Source organism: Phyllobates terribilis, unplaced genomic scaffold (assembly GCF_046119375.1).
Source record: "Phyllobates terribilis strain yellow unplaced genomic scaffold, ASM4611937v1 Scaffold_2__4_contigs__length_985480577, whole genome shotgun sequence".
Taxonomy (NCBI): Eukaryota; Metazoa; Chordata; class Amphibia; order Anura; family Dendrobatidae; genus Phyllobates; species Phyllobates terribilis.
This window is the reverse complement of record NW_027362762.1, coordinates 21220127-21244271: the sequence shown is the minus strand read 5'-3', so window position 1 is coordinate 21244271 and position 24145 is coordinate 21220127. Positions and strand designations below refer to the sequence as shown.

The 24145-nt window shown below is 53.4% G+C and overlaps 1 protein-coding gene across 1 annotated transcript in view; it reads right to left on the bottom strand.

Annotated features, from left to right (window-relative positions):
- Nucleotides 1-738: 738 nt before the first annotated feature.
- Nucleotides 739-24145, bottom strand: part of STARD10 (StAR related lipid transfer domain containing 10) — a 43418-nt gene continuing 20011 nt past the window's right edge. The window contains exons 2-6 of the mRNA XM_073661182.1: nucleotides 20698-20845; nucleotides 18491-18594; nucleotides 11353-11470; nucleotides 11168-11220; nucleotides 739-1474 (exon numbers count right to left, since the gene is read on the bottom strand). Coding sequence (XP_073517283.1) covers nucleotides 1247-1474; nucleotides 11168-11220; nucleotides 11353-11470; nucleotides 18491-18594; nucleotides 20698-20845 — 651 coding nt within the window. The 3' untranslated portion in view covers nucleotides 739-1246. The remainder of the gene's footprint in view (nucleotides 1475-11167; nucleotides 11221-11352; nucleotides 11471-18490; nucleotides 18595-20697; nucleotides 20846-24145) is intronic.

Here is a 24145-nt window from a genome sequence, read left to right as displayed (position 1 = left end):
AATACGTGTAGAGCGCAGCATTGGGGGATGTCATTAGCCTGGGGGTCCGATGTATCACAGCAGCTCACTGTGTGCAGCCCCCCCCCCCCCCCGGGTCTATCCGCTGGTGCAGGGACGCAGACCTATACAGTATCGCCAATTCTGCCTCCTGACCCTGCAGTGTTGTCATGGGGACATTATCCATCTTTGGTTCTGCAAGTTATAGAGGTCCAGGCAGCTGAGATACGAGGAGCTGTTTGCAGAAGCTCTTGCTGTGCTGCCTGTGACCTGCAGGGGCGCTGTGGTCCCCATGAATTACACTATATACAGTTGTGTTCAAAAAGTTTACATACCCCGGCAGAATTTTTCCTTTCTTGTCCTTGTTTCAGAGAATATGAATGACACACACTGATTATAAGTGATCAGTGACCCCAGAGAGCGGCTGTAATCTGAGCTCTCGACCAGGAGGTGGCACTCTCCCCTGACAGACATCAGCCCTCTGACTGTCTCCGTGTTGTCATGGTGATGGCGCCGCTGACAGTCTCCCAGATGAGGAAAGAGACTCCGCACAGAGTCAGGTTTTGGCTGTTTTGGATCAGGGTCCAGCCTTTATTTCCCACAATGCACCTCATCAGAGATTGTCCTGGATGGACCCCCGAAGCAGCTCTTGTGATTCCAGCCGAATTACGAATGCAGCTCTGGATGTGACTGGAGTATGAGATAAAAGTGACCAATGGGGAGAAAGCAAAACTCATCACATGAGGAAATAAGAATAAAGTTTAATGTTTCTATGGAGGGTGGATGAGCGGGCGCTGCCCCCCGGTGCCTGCCACCTGTCCCTCCACGGTGCCTGAAGCCTGCCTCCCTGCCCCCCGGTGCCTGCCGCCTGCCCGTCCTGGAGCCACATGTGCCGCTCCGTCCTCCCGTCTACAGTTATGGCGGTGACACTGACAATCACATAGGAAACAGCTGAGACTTTACAGCGATGTGTCCGGACCCGGGCTCCTCAGACCCGCCACAGCGTTACAGGGTGACCCGCACTCGTGGAGCCGGAGCCTCATCATCCGCAGCTCTTGCCAGAGAAGTAGTCACTGACACAAGAAACAAGCACGACCCGACACCTGGGCGTTTGGTATAAAAATCTTTTTTCCCCTTTAAAACCTACTTCCCCTCCCCCACCACGACCTCCTCCGCTGACATCACATCCACAGAGTGGGGTCCGGTGGGGTCCCCATAACAGTATAAGTCTGCCAGAGGGTCCGCAGTGTCAGTTCACGCTGTCCTCGTCGCTGACCTCCCCCCGGTCGTCCTTGGTCTCTGCCACACAACTCTCATCTATGTTCTCCAGGGAGTCGGCGTGCTGGACGGACACCTCGGACAGGAGTATGGTGGGCAGCGTGCTCTGCTCCGGGTACAGCCACGGCTTATACTGAGGGTTGTGCTTCTTCTTCCAGTCTGGGTACTTCAGGCAGGCCTTATACATCTTCTTCATGGCCTAGAGGAAGAAGAAAGTGGTCAAAAAAAAGGACCACCACCACCTGAACCTGTTACCGGATCCCAATATACCAACCATTTGAATCTGTCTCCCCCCACAACGCTCGACATTCTGCTCCCCCCAACATACAGCGCTCTACATTCTGCTCCCCCCTCACACGCACACACACAGCGCTCTACATCCTGCTCCCCCACACACACACACACACACACACACACACAGCGCTCTACATCCTGCTCCCCCCACACACACAGCGCTCTACATCCTGCTCCCCCGACACACACACAGCGCTCTACATCCTGCTCCCCCCCCCCCCACACACACAGCGCTCTACATCCTGCTCCCCCCACACACACAGCGCTCTACATCCTGCTCCCCCGACACACACACAGCGCTCTACATCCTGCTCCCCCGACACACACACAGCGCTCTACATCCTGCTCCCCCGACACACACACAGCGCTCTACATCCTGCTCCCCCCTCACACGCACACACACAGCGCTCTACATCCTGCTCCCCCCCCCCACACACACACAGCGCTTTACATCCTGCTCCCCCCACACACACACAGCGCTTTACATCCTGCTCCCCCCACACACACAGCGCTCTACATCCTGCTCCCCCGACACACACACAGCGCTCTACATCCTGCTCCCACCCCCACACACCGCTCTACATCCTGCTCCCCCCACACACACAGCGCTCTACATCCTGCTCCCCCCCACACACACACAGCGCTCTACATCCTGCTCCCCCCCCACACACACACACACAGCGCTCTACATCCTGCTCCCCCCACACACACAGCGCTCTACATCCTGCTCCCCCGACACACACACAGCGCTCTACATCCTGCTCCCACCCCCACACACCGCTCTACATCCTGCTCCCCCCCCCCCCCCACACACACACAGCGCTCTACATCCTGCTCCCCCCACACACACAGCGCTCTACATCCTGCTCCCCCGACACACACACAGCGCTCTACATCCTGCTCCCACCCCCACACACCGCTCTACATCCTGCTCCCCCCCCCCCCCACACACACAGCGCTCTACATCCTGCTCCCCCCACACACACAGCGCTCTACATCCTGCTCCCCCGACACACACACAGCGCTCTACATCCTGCTCCCACCCCCACACACCGCTCTACATCCTGCTCCCCCCCCACACACACACACACACAGCGCTCTACATCCTGCTCCCCCCACACACACACACAGCGCTCTACATCCTGCTCCCCCCACACACACACACAGCGCTCTACATCCTGCTCCCCCCCCACACACACAGCGCTCTACATCCTGCTCCCCCCCCACACACAGCGCTCTACATCCTGCTCCCCCCCCCACACACAGCGCTCTACATCCTGCTCCCCCCACCACACACACACACAGCGCTCTACATCCTGCTCCCCCCAACACACACACAGCGCTCTACATCCTGCTCCCCCCACACACACAGCGCTCTACATCCTGCTCCCCCCCACACACGCACAGCGCTCTACATCCTGCCCCCGCCACAGCCCTCTACATCCTGCTCCCCCGACACACACACAGCGCTCTACATCCTGCTCCCCCCACACACACACACAGCGCTCTACATCCTGCTCCCCTCACACACACACACAGCGCTCTACATCCTGCTCCCCCACACACAGCGCTCTACATCCTGCTCCCCCCCACACACACAGCGCTCTACATCCTGCTCCCCCCCACACACACAGCGCTCTACATCCTGCTCCCCCCACACACACAGCGCTCTACATCCTGCTCCCCCCCCCCCACACAGCGCTCTACATCCTGCTCCCCCCACACACACACAGCGCTCTACATCCTGCTCCCCCCACACACACACAGCGCTCTACATCCTGCTCCCCCCACACACACACACAGCGCTCTACATCCTGCTCCCCCCCCACACACACAGCGCTCTACATCCTGCTCCCCCCACACACACACAGCGCTCTACGTCCTGCTCCCCCCACACACACAGCGCTCTACATCCTGCTCCCCCCCACACACACAGCGCTCTACATCCTGCTCCCCCCACACACACACAGCGCTCTACGTCCTGCTCCCCCAACACACACAGCGCTCTACATCCTGCTCCCCCCACACACACACAGCGCTCTACGTCCTGCTCCCCCAACACACACAGTGCTCTACATCCTGCTCCCCCCAACACACACACAGCGCTCTACATCCTGCTCCCCCCCCACACACACACACACAGCACTCTACATCCTGCTCCCCCCCAACACACACAGCGCTCTACATCCTGCTCCCCTCACACACACACAGCGCTTTACATCCTGCTCCCTACACACAGCGCTCTACATCCTGCTCCCCCCACACACACACACACACACACACACACAGCGCTCTACATCCTGCTCCCCCCACACACACACAGCGCTCTACATCCTGCTGCCCCCACACAAACAGCGCTCTACATCCTGCTGCCCCCACACAAACAGCGCTCTACATCCTGCTGCCCCCACACAAACAGCGCTCTACATCCTGCTCCCCCCCACACACACACAGCGCTCTACATCCTGCTCCCCCCCCCACACACACAGCGCTCTACATCCTGCTCCCCCCCCACACACACAGCGCTCTACATCCTGCTCCCCCCCACACACAGCGCTCTACATCCTGCTCCCCCAACACATACAGCGCTCTACATCCTGCTCCCCCAACACATACAGCGCTCTACATCCTGCTCCCCCCACCACACACAGCGCTTTTCATCCTGCTCCCTACACAAACAGCGCTCTACATCCTGCTCCCCACACACACACACACACAGCGCTCTACATCCTGCTCCCCCCACACACACACAGCGCTCTACATCCTGCTCCCCCCACACACACACACAGCGCTCTACATCCTGCTCCCCCCACACAAACAGCGCTCTACATCCTGCTCCCCCCACACACACAGCGCTCTACATCCTGCTCCCCCCCACACACACAGCGCTCTACATCCTGCTCCCCCCACACACAGCGCTCTACATCCTGCTCCCCCCCACACACAGACAGCGCTCTACATCCTGCTCCCCCCCCACACACACAGCGCTCTACATCCTGCTCCCCCCACACACACACAGCGCTCTACATCCTGCTCCCCCAACACATACAGCGCTCTACATCCTGCTCCCCCCACCACACACAGCACTTTATATCCTGCTCCCCCCCACACACAGCGCTCTACATCCTGCTCCCCCCACACACACAGCGCTCTACATCCTGCTCCCCCTCACACAAACAGCGCTCTACATCCTGCTCCCCCCCACACACAGCGCTCTACATCCTGCTCCCCCCCACACACACACAGCGCTCTACATCCTGCTCCTCCACACACACAGCGCTCTACATCCTGCTCCCACCCCCACACACCGCTCTACATCCTGCCCACCCCCACACACAGCGCTCTACATCCTGCTCCCCCCCCACACACACACACAGCGCTCTACATCCTGCTCCCCCCACACACATTGCTCTACATCCTGCTCCCCCCACACACACACAGCGCTCTACATCCTGCTCCCCCCCCACACACAGCGCTCTACATCCTGCTCCCCCCACACACACACAGCGCTCTACATCCTGCTCCCCCCCACACACACAGCGCTCTACATCCTGCTCCCCCCACACACACACACACAGCGCTCTACATCCTGCTCCCCCCCACACACACAGCGCTCTACATCCTGCTCCCCCGCCCACACACACACACAGCGCTCTACATCCTGCTCCCCCCACACACACACCGCGATCTACATCCTGCTCCCCCAACACACACACAGTGCTCTACATCCTGCTTCCCCCACACACAGCGTTCTACATCCTGCTCCCCCCCCACACACAGCGCTCTACATCCTGCTCCCCCCACACACACACAGCGCTCTACGTCCTGCTCCCCCCACACACACAGCGCTCTACATCCTGCTCCCCCAACACACACACACAGTGCTCTACATCCTGCTCCCCCAACACACACACACAGTGCTCTACATCCTGCTCCCCCAACACACACACACAGTGCTCTACATCCTGCTCCCCCAACACACACACAGTGCTCTACATCCTGCTCCCCCCCCCACACACACACAGTGCTCTACATCCTGCTCCCCCCCACACACACACAGAGCTCTACATCCTGCTCCCCCCCACACACACACAGCGCTCTACATCCTGCTCCCCCTTACACACAGCGCTCTACATCCTGCTCCCCCCCCACACACACAGCGCTTTACATCCTGCTCCCTACACACACAGCGCTCTACATCCTGCTCCCCCCACACACACACAGCGCTCTACATCCTGCTCCCCCCACACACACAGCGCTCTACATCCTGCTCCCCCCACACACACAGCGCTCTACATCCTGCTCCCCCCACACACACAGCACTCTACATCCTGCTCCCCCCCACACACAAAGCGCTCTACATCCTGCTCCCCCCCCCCACACACAGCGCTCTACATCCTGCTCCCCCCATACACACAGCGCTCTACATCCTGCTCCCCCAACACACACACAGCGCTCTACATCCTGCTCCCCCAACACACACACAGCGCTCTACATCCTGCTCCCCCAACACATACACACAGCGCTCTACATCCTGCTCCCCCCCTCACACACACACACACAGCGCTGTACATCCTGCTCCCCCCCACACACACACACAGTGCTCTACATCTTGCCCCCCACACAGCGCTCTACATCCTGCCCCCCCCCACACACACAGTGCTTTACGTCTTGCTCCCCTTCACAAAGCGCTCTACATCCTGCTCCCCCCACACACACACACGCACACACAGCGCTCTACATCCTGCTCCCCCCCACACACACACAAAGCGCTCTACGTCCTGCTCCCCCCACACACACACAGCGCTCTACGTCCTGCTCCCCCCCCCCACACACAGCGCTCTACGTCCTGCTCCCCCCACACACAGCGCTCTACGTCCTGCTCCCCACACACACACACAGCGCTCTACATCCTGCTCCCCGCACACACACAGCGCTCTACATCCTGCTCCCCCCCACACACACACAGTGCTCTACGTCCTGCTCCCCCCTCACACACACAGCGCTCTACATCCTGCTCCTCCCCCTCACAGCGCTCTACGTCCTGCTCCCCCCTCACACACAGTGCTCTACATCCTGCTCCCCCCTCACACACAGCGCTCTACATCCTGCTCCTCCCCCCACAGCGCTCTACATCCTGCCCCCCCCCACAGCGCTCTACATCCTGTTCCCGCCCCCACAACGCTCTACATCCTGCCCCCCCCACACACACACACAGCACTCTACATCCTGCCCCCCCACACACACAGCGCTCTACATCCTGCCCCCCCCCCACACAGCGCTCTACATCCTGCTCCCCCCCACAGCGCTCTACATCCTGCTCCCCCCACAGACACACACAGCGCTCTACGTCCTGCTCCTCCCCCCACAGCGCTCTACATCCTGCCCCCCCCCACAGCGCTCTACATCCTGTTCCCGCCCCCACAACGCTCTACATCCTGCCCCCCCCCACACACACACACAGCACTCTACATCCTGCCCCCCCACACACACAGCGCTCTACATCCTGCCCCCCCCCACACACAGCGCTCTACATCCTGCTCCCCCCCCCCAACAGCGCTCTACATGCTGCTCCCCCCCACAGCGCTCTACATCCAGCTCCCCCCACAGACACACACAGCGCTCTACGTCCTGCTCCCTCCTACAATGCGCTCTACATCCTGCTCCCCCCACACACACACAGCGCTCTACATCCTGCTCCCCCCCCCACACAGCGCTCTACATCCTGCTCCCTCCTACAATGCGCTCTAGGTCCAGCTCCCCCCCACACACAGCGCTCTACGTCCTGCTCCCCCACACACACACACACAGCGCTCTACATCCTGCTCCCCCACACACACACACAGCGCTCTACATCCTGCGCGCCCCCCCCCACACAGCGCTCTACATCCTGCTCCCCCCCCACAGCGCTCTACATCCTGCTCCCCCCACAGACACACACAGCGCTCTACGTCCTGCTCCCTCCTACAATGCGCTCTACATCCTGCTCCCCCCACACACACACACAGCGCTCTACATCCTGCTCCCCCCCACACACAGCGCTCTACATCCTGCTCCCACACACACACACAGCGCTCTACATCCTGCTCCCCCCACACACACACAGCGCTCTACATCCTGCTCCCCCCACACACACACAGCGGTCTACATCCTGCTCCCCCCACACACACAGCGCTCTACATCCTGCTCCCCCCACACACACACACAGCGCTCTACATCCTGCTCCCCCCACACACACAGTGCTCTACATCCTGCTCCCCCCACACACACACAGCGCTCTACATCCTGCTCCCCCAACACACACACAGCGCTCTACATCCTGCTCCCCCCCCACACACACAGCGCTCTACATCCTGCTCCCCCAACACACACACAGCGCTCTACATCCTGCCCCCCCAACACACACACACACAGCGCTCTACATCCTGCCCCCCCAACACACACACACAGCGCTCTACATCCTGCTCCAACACACACACAGCGCTCTACATCCTGCTCCCCCACACACACGCACACACAGCGCTCTACATCCTGCTCCCCCACACAGCGCTCTACATCCTGCCACCCCCCCACAGCGCTCTACATCCTGCTCCCCCCCACACACAGCGCTCTACATCCTGCTCCCCCAACACACACACAGCGCTCTACATCCTGCTCCCCCAACACATACACACAGCGCTCTACATCCTGCTCCCCCAACACACACACACAGCGCTCTACATCCTGCTCCCCCAACACACACACACAGCGCTCTACATCCTGCTCCCCCCACCATACACACAGCGCTCTACATCCTGCTCCCCCACAGCGCTCTACATCCTGCCCCCCCCCCACACATAGTGCTCTACGTCTTGCTCCCCTTCACAAAGCGCTCTACATCCTGCTCCCCCCACACACACACAGCGCTCTACATCCTGCCCCCCCCACAGCGCTCTACATCCTGCCCCCCCCACACACACACAGCGCTCTACCTCCTGCTTCCCCCACACACACAGCGCTCTACATCCTGCTCCCCCGACACGCACACAGCGCTCTACATCCTGCTCCCCCCCCACACACACAGTGCTCTACGTCCTGCTCCCCCCTCACACACACAGCGCTCTACATCCTGCTAACCCCACACACACACAGCGCTCTACATCCTGCTAACCCCACACACACACCGCGCTCTACATCCTGCTCCCCCACACACACGCACACACAGCGCTCTACATCCTGCTCCCCCACACAGCGCTCTACATCCTGCCACCCCCCCACAGCGCTCTACATCCTGCTCCCCCCCACACACAGCGCTCTACATCCTGCTCCCCCAACACACACACAGCGCTCTACATCCTGCTCCCCCAACACACACACAGCGCTCTACATCCTGCTCCCCACACACAGCGCTCTACGTCCTGCTCCCCCCTCACACACACAGCGCTCTACAAACTGCTCCCCCCACACACACACAGCGCTCTACATCCTGCTCCCTCCTACAATGCGCTCTACATCCTGCTCCCCCCCCCCACACACACAGCGCTCTACATCCTGCTCCCCCCACACAGTGCTCTACATCCTGCTCCCTCCTACAATGCGCTCTACATCCTGCTACCCCCCACACACACACAGCGCTCTACATCCTGCTCCCCCCCCCACACACACACACACAGCGCTCTACATCCTGCTCCCCCCACCACACACACACACAGCGCTCTACATCCTGCTCCCCCCACCACACACACACACAGCGCTCTACATCCTGCTCCCCCCCACACACAATGCTCTACATCCTGCTCCCCCCACCACACACACAGCGCTCTACATCCTGCTCCCCCCACACACAATGCTCTACATCCTGCTCCCCCCACACACACACAGCGCTCTACATCCTGCTCCCCCCACACACAATGCTCTACATCCTGCTCCTCCCCCCACAGCGCTCTACATCCTGCCCCCCCCACACACACACAGCGCTCTACATCCTGCTCCCCCCCCCACACACACACAGCGCTCTACATCCTGCTCCCTCCTACAATGCGCTCTATGTCCAGCTCCCCCCACACACACACAGCGCTCTACATCCTGCTCCCCCCCCACAGCGCTCTACATCCTGCTCCCCCCCCCCACACAGCGCTCTACATCCTGCTCCCCCCCCCCACAGCGCTCTACATCCTGCTCTCCACAGACACACACAGCGCTCTACGTCCTGCTCCCTCCTACAATGCGCTCTACATCCTGCTCCCCCCACACACACAGCGCTCTACATCCTGCTCCCCCCCACACACAGCGCTCTACATCCTGCTCCCCCCCACACACAGCGATCTACATCCTGCTCCCCCCCCCACAGCGCTCTACATCCTGCTCCCCCCCCACAGCGCTCTACATCCTGCTCCCCCCACAGACACACACAGCGCTCTACGTCCTGCTCCCTCCTACAATGCGCTCTACATCCTGCTCCCCACACACACACACAGCGCTCTACCTCCTGCTCCCCCCTACAATGCGCTCTACATCCTGCTCCCCCCACACACACACAGCGCTCTACATCCTGCTCCCCCCCCACACACACACACAGCGCTCTACATCCTGCTCCCCCCACACAGTGCTCTACATCCTGCTCCCCTCACCACACAGCGCTCTACATCCTGCTCCCCCCCACACACACAGCGCTCTACATCCTGCTCCCCCCCACACACACACGCAGAGCTCTACATCCTGCTCCCACCCCCACACACAGCGCTCTACATCCTGCTCCCTCCTACAATGCCCTCTACATCCTGCTCCCCCCACACACACACAGCGCTCTACATCCTGCTCCCCCCACACGCAGAGCTCTACATCCTGCTCCCCCCACCACACACACAGCGCTCTACATCCTGCTCCCCCCACACACACAGCGCTCTACATCCTGCTCCCCCGACACACACACAGCGCTCTACATCCTGCTCCCCCCACCACACACACACACAGCGCTCTACATCCTGCTCCCCCCACACACACAGCGCTCTACGTCCTGCTTCCCGCACACACACAGCGCTCTACATCCTGCTCCCCCCCACACACACAGTGCTCTACATCCTGCTCCCCCCACACACACACAGCGCTCTACATCCTGCTTCCCCCACACACACACACAGAGCTCAACATCCTACAATTTTCCAATTCCTAGATTTCCTGTTAATATATTTTGCTGTACTTTATGATGTAACTATTCTGATATTGACGGACAGACGTGGTCCCGGCTGGGGGGCTCGTACTATCCCCTTCACATATCCTAATAAAAGGTCAGTGCATGAGCGAAACATCCGGAACCCAAGACTGATACATTGTAACAGACTTCGAGAGGTTTGTGCAGCTGCTGCTCATGTTAGACCACAGTCTACACTGGATACATCTGGATCCACCTCTCAGATAAGAAGAAGACTCAACATACAAGATCATGAGTGGAAACAAGAGCGTCATTCACTGACAGCAAGCGGAGACATTACATGGAAAGAATTTAGTCAAAGTCTATTGCAAAGTTGCAGAACATTTATTTTATCCCTCAAAGCCGAAATGACCAAAGACCACCTAACCCCCAACAGATCCCCCCTCCAAACCTTTAGATGTCACTTACTTTTGGTGCCAGGAACTGTGAGGACTTGTTCACCACCCACTTAGGCAAAGACCCTACAGAGGAGACAGAGCAGAGATGAGAGCACGTCACCGCACACGGGAGCCCCCGGACCACAAGGGTTCTGATCCCCCACTGGGAATTACTACTCCTATCATCCCCTGCACCAGGAGACATTCACTATTCACCTCTGGGGTCCACCTGGGCCAGGTACATGAGGGTGCAGCTGTTGGGGCCCCCTCCTTGGATCAGGTAGCCCGTCTGGATGGACACTGCTCGCACCAGGTCCTTTTTGGGGGGATATTTCTGTAATCAAATCAAAAAAAAAAATACAGATTCTTAAAATGCAAAAACTTTATTGGAAAACTAAGCTGTCACGAAGCTACGCGTTTCGGACGCACTCGGGCGTTCTTTGTCAGAACGAAGTGACCTGAACTCCAACAATTCATTTATGCTGCAAAGAACCAAAAGAAAGAAAAAGAAGAATCAGAAGAAAAATAAGGAATCGAGAAAGGAAACGGAATCAACAGATTAAAAATAAGTACAAAAGACAAGATGGGGCGGAGGGAACATGCTCCATAACGAACCACCATCATTGTGTACATTGAGTCCATGAGGGGACGAGAGCCCAGATCATAAATCCCAAACGCCTGGCGTGCAAGGAGGGGTCTCCCATATCCCACCTCTACCTGCCATGTTAGCTCTCTCAATCTCAAACACTTTTAGCGATGTTGTCTGTCATTGGTAAATTAAGTGTCTGGACACATGTGAAACGTTGCGTGACAATTGGTCAAACTCCTAATATCGGAAAGGTGTTCAGATGTTCGCCCGTGGTGGTGCAGCCATCGTGAGCAGTATATAAGGTAGAGCACATCCCGGAGCCGCAGGTGATAGATTGCTTGGCTCTAAATGGGATTATTGTGATTAGTAAAATGTAACACAAGCACGGTGACCTGTTCTGCATCCACTGGAGCCACATTTGATGAAACCCTCACAGTCCGGCCAAGCTCTGTGTGATCTAATGGAATTTAATAATCTTGGAGAATGCACGATGCCTGTGGATTCAATGGAGCAGCCTGAATGCAGAGAGCGGGGTCCTCATACAATACTGGTAAAAAACGATGAATAATGGATTGAATCTGATTAAACTGGGAAGTCACTTGTAGAGAGAGCAGGTTTTGATGTTTCAGAGGGTTCATCATTATGACTCGGGGTAACGAGCTCATCCTGGTTCTTTCTTTGCACAATGTCAGCCCTATTTAAGATCCCAGGGGAGTCACCCCTCTTCGCCAATTTAGTTTTGGAGTTAGACAATTCTTTGGAAGCCCGATCATTATCGCTGCAGATCCTCTCGACTCTTGTAAATGGCTTTTATAGTATGTGTGGAGGATGGTGTTACCAGACAAAGGTTTAGAAAAAGTAGATATAATAATCCTAATCATCAATGCCTTCCAGCTGAAGATCTAAAAAAGGCATTTGCAAAGAATGAAAGTTGAAGATAAGATTACAATGATGTTACAAAGAATTCTGGTATGGCCGACATCCCACCTCCAGACGAAGAGCACGTCATCAATGTACCGGCCATACCTCAGCAGAACACACTGGAGAAAAAGGGGTTGTTAGAGACATACAAATTATTTTCCTCCCAATAGGACATCACCAGGTTGGCTAAGGACGGTGGATATTTGGCAATCAGACACCTCTGCTTTGTATCAAAAGCAAAAAAATTATGGGTCCTTAAAAAAAAAAAAAAAAAATTAGTAAAAAAGATGATATAAGAGCATAAAAATCAAAAGAGTAGCCGCATAAATCAAAAGAGTAGCCGCATAAAATCACAAGAGTAGCCGCATAAAATCACAAGAGTAGCCGCATAAAATCACAAGAGTAGCCGCATAAATCAGAAGAGTAGCCGCATAAATCACAAGAGTAGCCGCATAAAATCACAAGAGTAGCCGCATAAATCACAAGAGTAGCCGCATAAATCAGAAGAGCGTCAGATCGCAGCTCTTGTAGATTCAGAACAGACATTTGCTCATGGAAATATAAATGGCGATATTCATTTTCTGGGGTAGAAGAATTCTCCATTTCTGGATTAGTAGACTCCTCGGTGAATGTCTTGACTATCGAGTTTCTAATGAATCTATTAAAAATCAAAAATGTGAAGTTCTTTTCAGGTACAAAATGGAGTCCATAGGTAACAACTGTGATGAGATTTGGAGTTATTTTCGGCTGGAGAGGTTTTGGACGTTCTGTAACCTGAATCTCGGGCTTCCTCCGCGGCGGGTTGTTATGCCTGGATTGTTTATGGCCTTTTGAGTTTTTTGTGCGATTTTTGGTTTTCAAATTGCATATTGGTCCAGGATCTAGATCAATGGAGAACACCTTATAAGAGCCGCGAAAAACGTACTAGGACAAAACGTCACTGATGAGGGTTTCAAGACTAGGTGTGAACGGCGCCAATGGTCCACACAGTAAATAAGAGTGAGAAGCAGAAGACGCCAGATCACCAAGGCTGTAGGCGCATCGCAGGCGAGGGTCCAAGGGACCAAAACGTGAAAAGCAAATCGAAGGAAATCCAGCTCCTTAAAATGAAAAAACTATTGGAAAACTAAGTTAAAAAGATTCCATGTCACTAATGCACAGAAGTGGCAGAGCGTTTCATACAATCTCTGCGCTCTGTCAGAGCTAAGTGCAGTCACATCGCGTCTTATCCTCCAGTCACCTCCAGAGCTGCAGTCACTATTCTGCTATTACATCATGTCTTATCCTCCAGTCACCTCCAGAGCTGCAGTCACTATTCTGCTGTTACATCATGTCTTATCCTCCAGTCACCTCCAGAGCTGCATTCAGAACGCCACTGGCTTCCTGTAACCTTACCATTGCCCTGTAGGTGCGGTGTCTGCCCAGATTGTGCCATGTTGTTGGGCTTATATTATATTGTGCACAGAACTCTGATATAGATAAAATAATAATTCATTTAGTCTTGAGAACCCAGAAAGCTGCAGCTCTAGATGTGACTGGAGTAGAGTGCACGATGTAACTTGGATGGGTAGATGATTGGAGGCACTTTGTATAGGGATGGTACAGAGGAGCTGATTATATCTGGGACTATATGGAGAAGGACACAAGGTAACAGACAGCGGATCCTTCTCCATGGTCCTGACATATAAATATAGATGGCGTCTATCCAATACCACAGTACAAAACACTCGCAAATGGCGGCCACTGATTGCAAACAACATTTGTTATATTGCACCTAAAAAAGTTATTTTACAAACAAATTAATTCAAGATTATATTGCAAAAATGAATACACCCCAATGAAAGTCCTAGGAGCGAAGCTAAAGATTAGACTCCAAAATTCTGATTAACGAGAATTCACCCCCCAGGTCAGTGTAATCCTCCATTACCCCGGTGTCCAGCCGATGGGCGACAATAAGAGGGCGATACTTAAAGAAAACCCCCCTCAGCCCATTGCATGTCGTTACACGAGAAAAGTGACGTCTCCAAGAAGATGATCAGAGTTTCACTTATCAGTCAGATACTGGAGCAGAAGTGACACAAAATGTAAGAAAGATGGAGCTGGAGCGTCTGCCAGGGACGTCTGGGAGAGTCCACGTGTAGGGTCCCTGCAGTCACCTAAAGTAGAAAGCCGAACCGGGGGGCACAATCCAGTGCAAACTGCAGAGGACCGGCAGCATGGGGGTCATCTAGGTAGGAAGCCACTCCTAAAGACCAGGCATAAAAAGACACCTACAAAGTGCCGGGACCCAGGGGGAGAAGTATGGAGGCATCGGGTCTGGAAAATACCTGGTGGTGGCCGTGTCCTTATGTTGGGGCACAGGAGCTGCCGGTGTTGGGGGGTACAGGAGCTGCCAGTGTCGGGTGGGGGAGGGCACATGAGGTGCCGGTGTCGGGGGCTACATGTCATAGATGGGATCATGACGTCGCAGATGTTCTGCTCTATAGTGACAGAGAAGATGCCGCCATCACTCCGGGTTCTCTGTAGATGACATTCTTCCCACAGGACAATGATACAAAGCTCAGATCTGCTGCATTTCTGAAGAAGAACAGGTGACGGTGACTCAGTGGCCAAAATGTCTCCTGACAACCGGACACCAATGAGGAGTTCTGGAGACAAGTTGTCACCACCTGGTTCCTCCAGGCCTAGAAGACTCGGTGTCTCCTTACACATCATGGAGGTCACACACAACACTACATGTAGTAGGTTTCGATGTGGGATATATTCAATCTTTGCACCAACTAATTTGAGTAAAACTGAAGATTTTGTCATGAAAATCATATATTGGTAACCCTACTTTCATGTAAAGGGTTAAAAAAATGCTTCATGAGGCTCAGTCTTGTCAAAATTTTAGAAATTGTTCTTCAGTTCGGTGAGATATTAATTAAAATCTTAATTTTCAAAGGGGGTGTACTCATTTATGCTTAGAACTGTACATACTGTGCCTTGAAAAAGTCTTCACACCCTGTGACATTTTCCACATTACATCACAAACTCAAATGTATTTTATTGGGATTTTCTGAGATAACACAAAGTAACGAGTATTAGTGACGAGTAAAGGAAATGAGACGAGGTTTATAATCACTCCACAAATATAAATCTGAGACTTGCACCGTGCATTAGTATTCAGCCCCTGAGGCAGAACTTTGTAGGACCACCTTTCTCTGCTGCATCTTTGGGGTCTGTCTCTCCCACCTTTCTCAGCTGCAGGCTTTTGGGGTCTGTCTCTCCAGCTTTCTCTGCAGTCTTTTGGGGTCTGTCTCTCCAGCTTTCTCTGCAGTCTTTTGGGGTCTGTCTCTCCAGCTTTCGCTGCAGGCTTTTGGGGGTCTGTCTCTCCAGCTTTCGCTGCAGTCTTTTGGGGGTCTGTCTCTCCAGCTTTCGCTGCAGTCTTTTGGGGTCTGTCTCTCCAGCTTTCTCTGCCGTCTTTTGGGGTCTGTCTCTCCACCTTTCTCTGCTGCAGGCTTTTGGGGTCTGTCTCTCCACCTTTCTCTGCAGTCTTTTGGGGTCTGTCTCTTCACCTTTCTCTGCAGTCTTTTGGGGTCTGTCTCTCCAGCTTTCTCTGCAGTCTTTTGGGGTCTGTCTCTCCAGCTTTCTCTGCAGTCTTTTGGGGTCTGTCTCTCCAGCTTTCGCTGCAGTCTTTTGGGGTCTGTCTCTCCAGCTTTCTCTGCAGTCTTTTGGGGTCTGTCTCTCCAGCTTTCTCTGCCGTCTTTTGGGGTCTGTCTCTCCCACCTTTCTCTGCTGCAGGCTTTTGGGGTCTGTCTCTCCACCTTTCTCTGCAGTCTTTTGGGGTCTGTCTCTCCAGCTTTCTCTGCAGTCTTTTGGGGTCTGTCTCTCCAGCTTTGCCCCCTCGCTCTCGCTCAGTGATTGGATGGAGACGTCTGTGATCAGTGATTTTCTCGTCTTGTTGCAGATTCTCTGGGAGTTGGGTCTGGACTGTGACTGCGCCGTTCACACACAGGAATATGCTCTGACCTAAACCCTCCATTGTGGCTCTGCAGGATGTTGAGGGTCGTTGTCCTGCTGGAAGGTGAATCTACGCCCCGGTCTCAGGTCTCCTGCAGCCTCTAACAGGTTTTCCTCCAGGATTGTCCTGTATTTACCTCCATCCATCTTCCCATCTACCTCTGAGCAGCTTTCCTGCTCCTGCTGAAGAAAAGACTCCCCACAGCAGGATGCTGCCACCACCATGTGTGATGGTGGGAATGGTGTTTTCAGGGTGATGTGCGGGGTTAGTTTTCCAGCATATACAGTGTTTTGCATTGAATCCAGAAAGTTCTCCTTTGGTCTCATCTGATCAGAGCCCCTTCCTCCACATTCTCAGTGTCCTCTGCATGACTTTTTGCAAAAAGCAAACTGGACTTCTTACGGTTTACAAACATGCCATTCTTCTTGCCCCTCTCCCATAAAGGTCAGATTTGTGGAGTATACAACTAATAGTGGTTCTGTGGACAGATTCTCCCCCCTGAGCTGTGGATCTCTGCGGCTCCTGCAGAGTGACCATGGGCCTCTTGGCTATTTGGTACCAGGTACTGCACCTAAAGTGCTATCCAGCATTCATTTAGTGCATACGGTGTCCAGATGCAAAGTACACGCTGCCCACATACATAGTGGATTTGGTGTCCAGACACACATTACAGCCATAGTGCCATATGGTGCACAGAAAGTGTATGTAAATCCCATAAAGTGCCGAGCAGTACCCCAGAAACACAGTGCATATGGTGCTAAGATGCCAAAAGTGCCTGGGTGCTTAGGTGCCCAAACGCATAGATCTCACAGTGCCCATATACACAGTGCAGCAATAGTGCCATTAAGAGCGCAGAACGTGCATGCAATTCCTATAGAATGCCATACAGTCTCCAGACACACAATGCCCAGGTGCACACGGTGCCCACCCGCACAGTGCATACCCAACCACATACAGAGAACACGTGGTGTCCACATCCATAGTGGAGACAGTGCCCCGACCTACAGCCAGGTGTGGATTACAGAGACAGACAGGTAGCCGGTGTCACTAACAAATCGTAAATCAGACAGCGTGTGCCGACTGCACGTAACACCCCGACACTGTACATGCAGCACTTCTATCTATCAGCCATGGTATATATATGTATCAAGCAGCAACAAAAAGTGACCAAAATTTATACAGAATTCAGTCAGAATAATATATAATACAGAACATGCCCAGGTTATACCAGCTGTACATATATAATTATATAGAGGAGATGCCCAGGTTATACCAGCTGTACATATATAATTATATAGAGGAGATGCCCAGGTTATACCAGCTGTACATATATAATTATATAGAGGAGATGCCCAGGTTATACCAGCTGTACATATATAATTATATAGAGGAGATGCCCAGGTTATACCAGCTGTACATATATAATTATATACAGGAGATGCTCAGGTTATACCAGCTGTACATATATAATTATATACAGGAGATGCCCAGGTTATACCAGCTGTACATATATAATTATATACAGGAGATGCCCAGGTTATACCAGCTGTACATATATAATTATATACAGGAGATGCTCAGGTTATACCAGCTGTACATATATAATTATATACAGGAGATGCTCAGGTTATACCAGCTGTACATATATAATTATATACAGGAGATACTCAGGTTATACCAGCTGTACATATATAATTATATACAGGAGATACTCAGGTTATACCAGCTGTACATATATAATTATATACAGGAGATACTCAGGTTATACCAGCTGTACATATATAATTATATACAGGAGATACTCAGGTTATACCAGCATGCCTGTAATGTCTAATACTCACCGCATGCTTTACAGAGTAGTTCATGATGATGTAATCATTCCCCATTGGCAGCCAGGAGCGCAGTGTGATGACATCACGATTTTTCAGCGGTTTAGGACACTTCCCTGTGGCGTGAAGGATGGAAAACATCAATTAGGTAAAAATTTCATCATCAACCTCAGCTTTTCCTACCATACCTAGAGGGGGCAGGTGGATAATTTGCCCTAGGTGTAGACGGCAGGGCATACTGTCGGACCGCCGAGGTGGTGGTCTGAGGTATCATCCAGGCGGCGCCAATTTTACAATGCCAGGCGTGGGATTCGGCTGTTCTCAGAGCCAGTTGACAAATGTGTAAGGAGACAATATTGAGAGGAGGGGGGGGGGTGAGGAGACAGAATGGGGAGGAGTAGGGAAATGTGTGAGGAGGCAGTATGGGTAGAAGGGTAGGGATTGTTGAAGAGACAGTAGAAGCGAAATGTGGGAGAGAAGTATAGATTGAGGGCAGCGTGGGCACAGCATGGAGAGGGGAGAGTGTGAGAAGGTGGCATAGTATAGAGACTGTGCAGTCTGGAGGGGCACAATGTGAGGGGACAGTGTGAACAGGGGGTAGAGTATAGAAACGAGAGGACATTGTGGAGGCCATGTACCATAAGCCGCACAGTGTGAGGGTATCATTTTTTTTGCAGGGAGCACAGCGAGGGGCAATTATTCAGGGGCACACGCTGATATTTTTAAGGGTATCGTGTCTTGATATGCTGCAGAGGACCGGAGAAGGTGTAAGTCTGCAGAGATGAGCTGTGGATGAGAAAAGACATCATGACGTCTGGTCAAGATGGAGAAGAAAGAGAACAAGACCAATCAGAGAAGACGGATTCCTTTTCGGTACTTGAATGTAAATGTTTATTTGTGATACCGCCTGCGTCTTATCAGTACTGTGGTTCCTGTATGGTCTGCAGTCTGATGATAGCCACTCCCAGTATCTCCTTTCCATTGTTCATGACATACTGGGAGATGTAGATTTATGGGATACAAATATATATGGGGCTGAATTAACATTACATTTGATTGCAGTACTAAGTGTGGTAATGTATTCATGCACTAATGGTGAATCTGGTGCTGTATTTCTGTACTGATGGTGGCTCTGGTGATGCATTTCTGTACTGACGGTGGTTCTAGTTATGTATTCCTGTACAGATAGTGATTCTCTTCATGTGTTTATGTACTGATGGTGGTTCTGGTGCTGTATTCATGTACCGATGATGGTTCTGGTGATACATTTCTGTATTGATGGTGATTCTCATTATGTATTCATGTACTGATGGTGGTTTTGTTGATGCCAACTAGCCTCTCTCCCTGCTTCTCTCAATGAAGCAGGGGCTGTAGTTTTTTAATGAACATTTTGAGACTTAGGAAGAGCAGCTTGTCAACATTTAACTAAGTATGTAAATCGCATATGAGCAGTCACATGACGACTACTCAAAGCTCTTAAAGGAGTTGTCCAGTACTATTGATAATGCCGCAATGTATTTTTATGGTGAAAGGAAGTTTCTTTGTAAATACCTTGTGTTGCAGATACTGCCTGTGAGTGGCGCTATCACTGGCCGCTCACAGGCATCACGTGACCCCTGGCTGCAGCTGGCTCTGACATCTGCTGATGTCATGTCAAGTTCCGGCTGCAGCCGGGTGTGACTCAGTGCTGCGGTGAGTGATGGGTTGTGGGCGGGGTTACCCTGCGCATCACACCCGGCATCCACTGCACGCTCTCCCTCTCCTCATTCACCAGGAAAGCGCACGGTGGATGCTGGTTGTGAGGCGCGGGGTAACCCCGCCCACAACCCAGCAGCCACCGCGGGGACCACCTTACTGATGTCATGCCTCACTTGACGTCACATCAGCGGGGGGGTCACGTGAATCCTGTGAGCGGCCAGTGATAGCGCCACTCACAGGCAGAAACAGCAGCGCAAGGTATTTACAAAGACACTTCTTTTCACCATAAAAATACATTGGGGCATTATCCATAGTACTGGACAACCCCTTTAAGCTTCGCCCAGGAGGTGGCACCAAACTGAATTATTGCCACTGTTGAAAAAAAAAAACCTAGATTCACCTCTCCATGCCTCACAGTATAAAGCGAGTTATATCTTATAATATATGCTTCAGCTGATGCAGAAGCTCTTTAAGAAGAGAAATAGAAAGCGGGGATCGCAATCATGCCATAATAGACTTACATGAATAATATCCAATATCTGCATTCACAGTCAGCTTCCCGATATCGAAAGTATCGATGACATTGGAGTCCCATTTCTTACGATACTCCACGTCGTGTAGAATGTCATAAAGGACCTCAGCGGACACGTCCTTACAATCCATCCGGCACTGCAAAGATCAGGCAGAGCGCAGTCAATATACGTATAGCCACAGTATATACAGGACCTGCATCCCATCAGTACAGAGATCAGGCAGAGCGCAGTCACTATACCTATAGTCACAGTATATACAGGACCTACATCCCATCAGTAAAGAGATCAGGCAGAGCGCAGTCACTGCACCTATAGTCACAGTATATACAGGACCTACATCCCATCAGTACAGAGATCAGGCAGAGCGCAGTCACTGTACCTATAGTCACAGTATATACAGGACCTACATCCCATCAGTAAAGAGATCAGGCAGAGCGCAGTCACTGCACCTATAGTCACAGTATATACAGGACCTATATCCCATCAGTACAGAGATCAGGCAGAGCGCAGTCACTGTACCTATAGTCACAGTATATACAGGACCTACATCCCATCAGTACAGAGATCAGGCAGAGCGCAGTCACTGTACCTATAGTCACAGTATATACAGGACCTACATCCCATCAGTACAGAGATCAGGCAGAGCGCAGTCACTATACCTATAGTCACAGTATATACAGGACCTACATCCCATCAGTACAGAGATCAGGCAGAGCGCAGTCACTGTACCTATAGTCACAGTATATACAGGACCTATATCCCATCAGTAAAGAGATCAGGCAGAGCGCAGTCACTGCACCTATAGTCACAGTATATACAGGACCTATATCCCATCAGTACAGAGATCAGGCAGAGCGCAGTCACTGTACCTATAGTCACAGTATATACAGGACCTACATCCCATCAGTAAAGAGATCAGGCAGAGCGCAGTCACTGCACCTATAGTCACAGTATATACAGGACCTATATCCCATCAGTACAGAGATCAGGCAGAGCGCAGTCACTGTACCTATAGTCACAGTATATACAGGACCTACATCCCATCAGTAAAGAGATCAGGCAGAGCGCAGTCACTGCACCTATAGTCACAGTATATACAGGACCTACATCCCATCAGTACAGAGATCAGGCAGAGCGCAGTCACTATACCTATAGTCACAGTATATACAGGACCTACATCCCATCAGTAAAGAGATCAGGCAGAGCGCAGTCACTGTACCTATAGTCACAGTATATACAGGACCTACATCCCATCAGTACAGAGATCAGGCAGAGCGCAGTCACTATACCTATAGTCACAGTATATACAGGACCTACATCCCATCAGTAAAGAGATCAGGCAGAGCGCAGTCACTGCACCTATAGTCACAGTATATACAGGACCTATATCCCATCAGTACAGAGATCAGGCAGAGCGCAGTCACTGTACCTATAGTCACAGTATATACAGGACCTACATCCCATCAGTACAGAGATCAGGCAGAGCGCAGTCACTGTACCTATAGTCACAGTATATACAGGACCTACATCCCATCAGTACAGAGATCAGGCAGAGCGCAGTCACTATACCTATAGTCACAGTATATACAGGACCTACATCCCATCAGTACAGAGATCAGGCAGAGCGCAGTCACTGTACCTATAGTCACAGTATATACAGGACCTATATCCCATCAGTACAGAGATCAGGCAGAGCGCAGTCACTGTACCTATAGTCACAGTATATGTGTGGGGGGCCTGTGGGGGCATCATACTGTGTGTGGGGGGCCTGTGGGGGCATCATACTGTGTGTGGGGGGCCTGTGGGGGCATCATACTGTGTGTGTGGGGCCTGTGGGGGCATCATACTGTGTGTGGGGGGCCTGTGGGGGCATCATTCTGTGTGTGGGGGGCCTGTGGGGGCATCATTCTGTGTGTGGGGGGCCTGTGGGGGCATCATTCTGTGTGTGGGGGGGCCTGTGGGGGCATCATACTGTGTGTGGGGGGGCCTGTGGGGGCATCATACTGTGTGTGGGGGGCCTGTGGGGGCATCATACTGTGTGTGTGGGGCCTGTGGGGGCATCATACTGTGTGTGGGGGGCCTGTGGGGGCATCATACTGTGTGTGGGGGGCCTGTGGGGGCATCATACTGTGTGTGGGGGGCCTGTGGGGGCATCATACTGTGTGTGGGGGGCCTGTGGGGGCATCATACTGTGTGTGGGGGGCCTGTGGGGGCATCATACTGTGTGTGTGGGGGGCCTGTGGGGGCATCATACTGTGTGTGGGGGGCCTGTGGGGGCATCATACTGTGTGTGGGGGGCCTGTGGGGGCATCATACTGTGTGGGGGGGGCCTGTGGGGGCATCATACTGTGTGTGGGGCCTGTGGGGGCATCATACTGTGTGGGGGGCCTGTGGGGGCATCATACTGCATTGGGAGCGGTGTGATGTTCTGCTTTACTATAACCAGCAGTGAATTCGCTGTTGCAGGTAAGAGTTCAGGATACAATCCGCGCTGTGCTGACCTGTATCAGTATTAGCAGCGGTCACCAGACTTCATTCTGCTTCAATAGTAAATCAGAAAAAAAATAACATAAAACAATAATAATAACCACAATTAAGTTCAGCCGGTTGGTGCGGCCTCCACAGCAGTCACAGGATCTCATGTGGCCTCTTGGAGAAATGAATTGCCGCCTAATCTGGGGGCATTATCTGCACTGGATACAGTGCATCAGTCTGGGGGGGGGGGGGTGTCTGTGCTGGTAACAACTGTAATAAACCCTCAGCTGCATAAGGGCAGGTTGGGTTTTCGGCCTTGGTTCGGGGTTGGCACCTGTTGGCGCTGTGTTGGCGGTGCTGGGCACCTGTCGGCAGTGTTGGCGCTGTGCTGGACACCTGTTGGCGCTGTGCTGCTTGGCACCTGTTGGCAGTGGTGGTGTTGGGCACCTGTCGGCAGTGGTGGGAACCTGTTGGCAGTGGTGGCACTGTGCTGGACACCTGTTGGCGCTGTGCTGGGCACCTGCTGGTGCTGCGCACCTGTCGGTGGTGGTGGGCACCTGTCGGCAGTGTTGGCGCTGTGTTGGGCACCTGTTGGCAGTGCTGGCCATCTGTCGGCGGTGGTGGGCACCTGTCAGCAGTGCTGGGCACCTGTCGGCAGTGTTGGGCACCTGTTGGCAGTGCTGCTGGGCACCTGTCGGCGGTGGTGGGCACCTGTCGGCGGTGGTGGCGCTGTGCTGGGCACCTGTTGGCGGTGCTGCTGGACACCTGCTGGTGGTGTGCTGGGCACCTGTCGGCGGTGGTGGGCACCTGTCGGCAGTGTTGGCGCTGCGTTGGGCACCTGTTGGCAGTGTTGGTGGTGCTGTGCACCTGTTGGCAGTGCTGCTGGGCACCGGCTGGCGGTGTTGGTGCTGTGATGGGCACCTGGTGGCGGTGTTGGTGCTGTGTTGAGCACCTGTCGGCA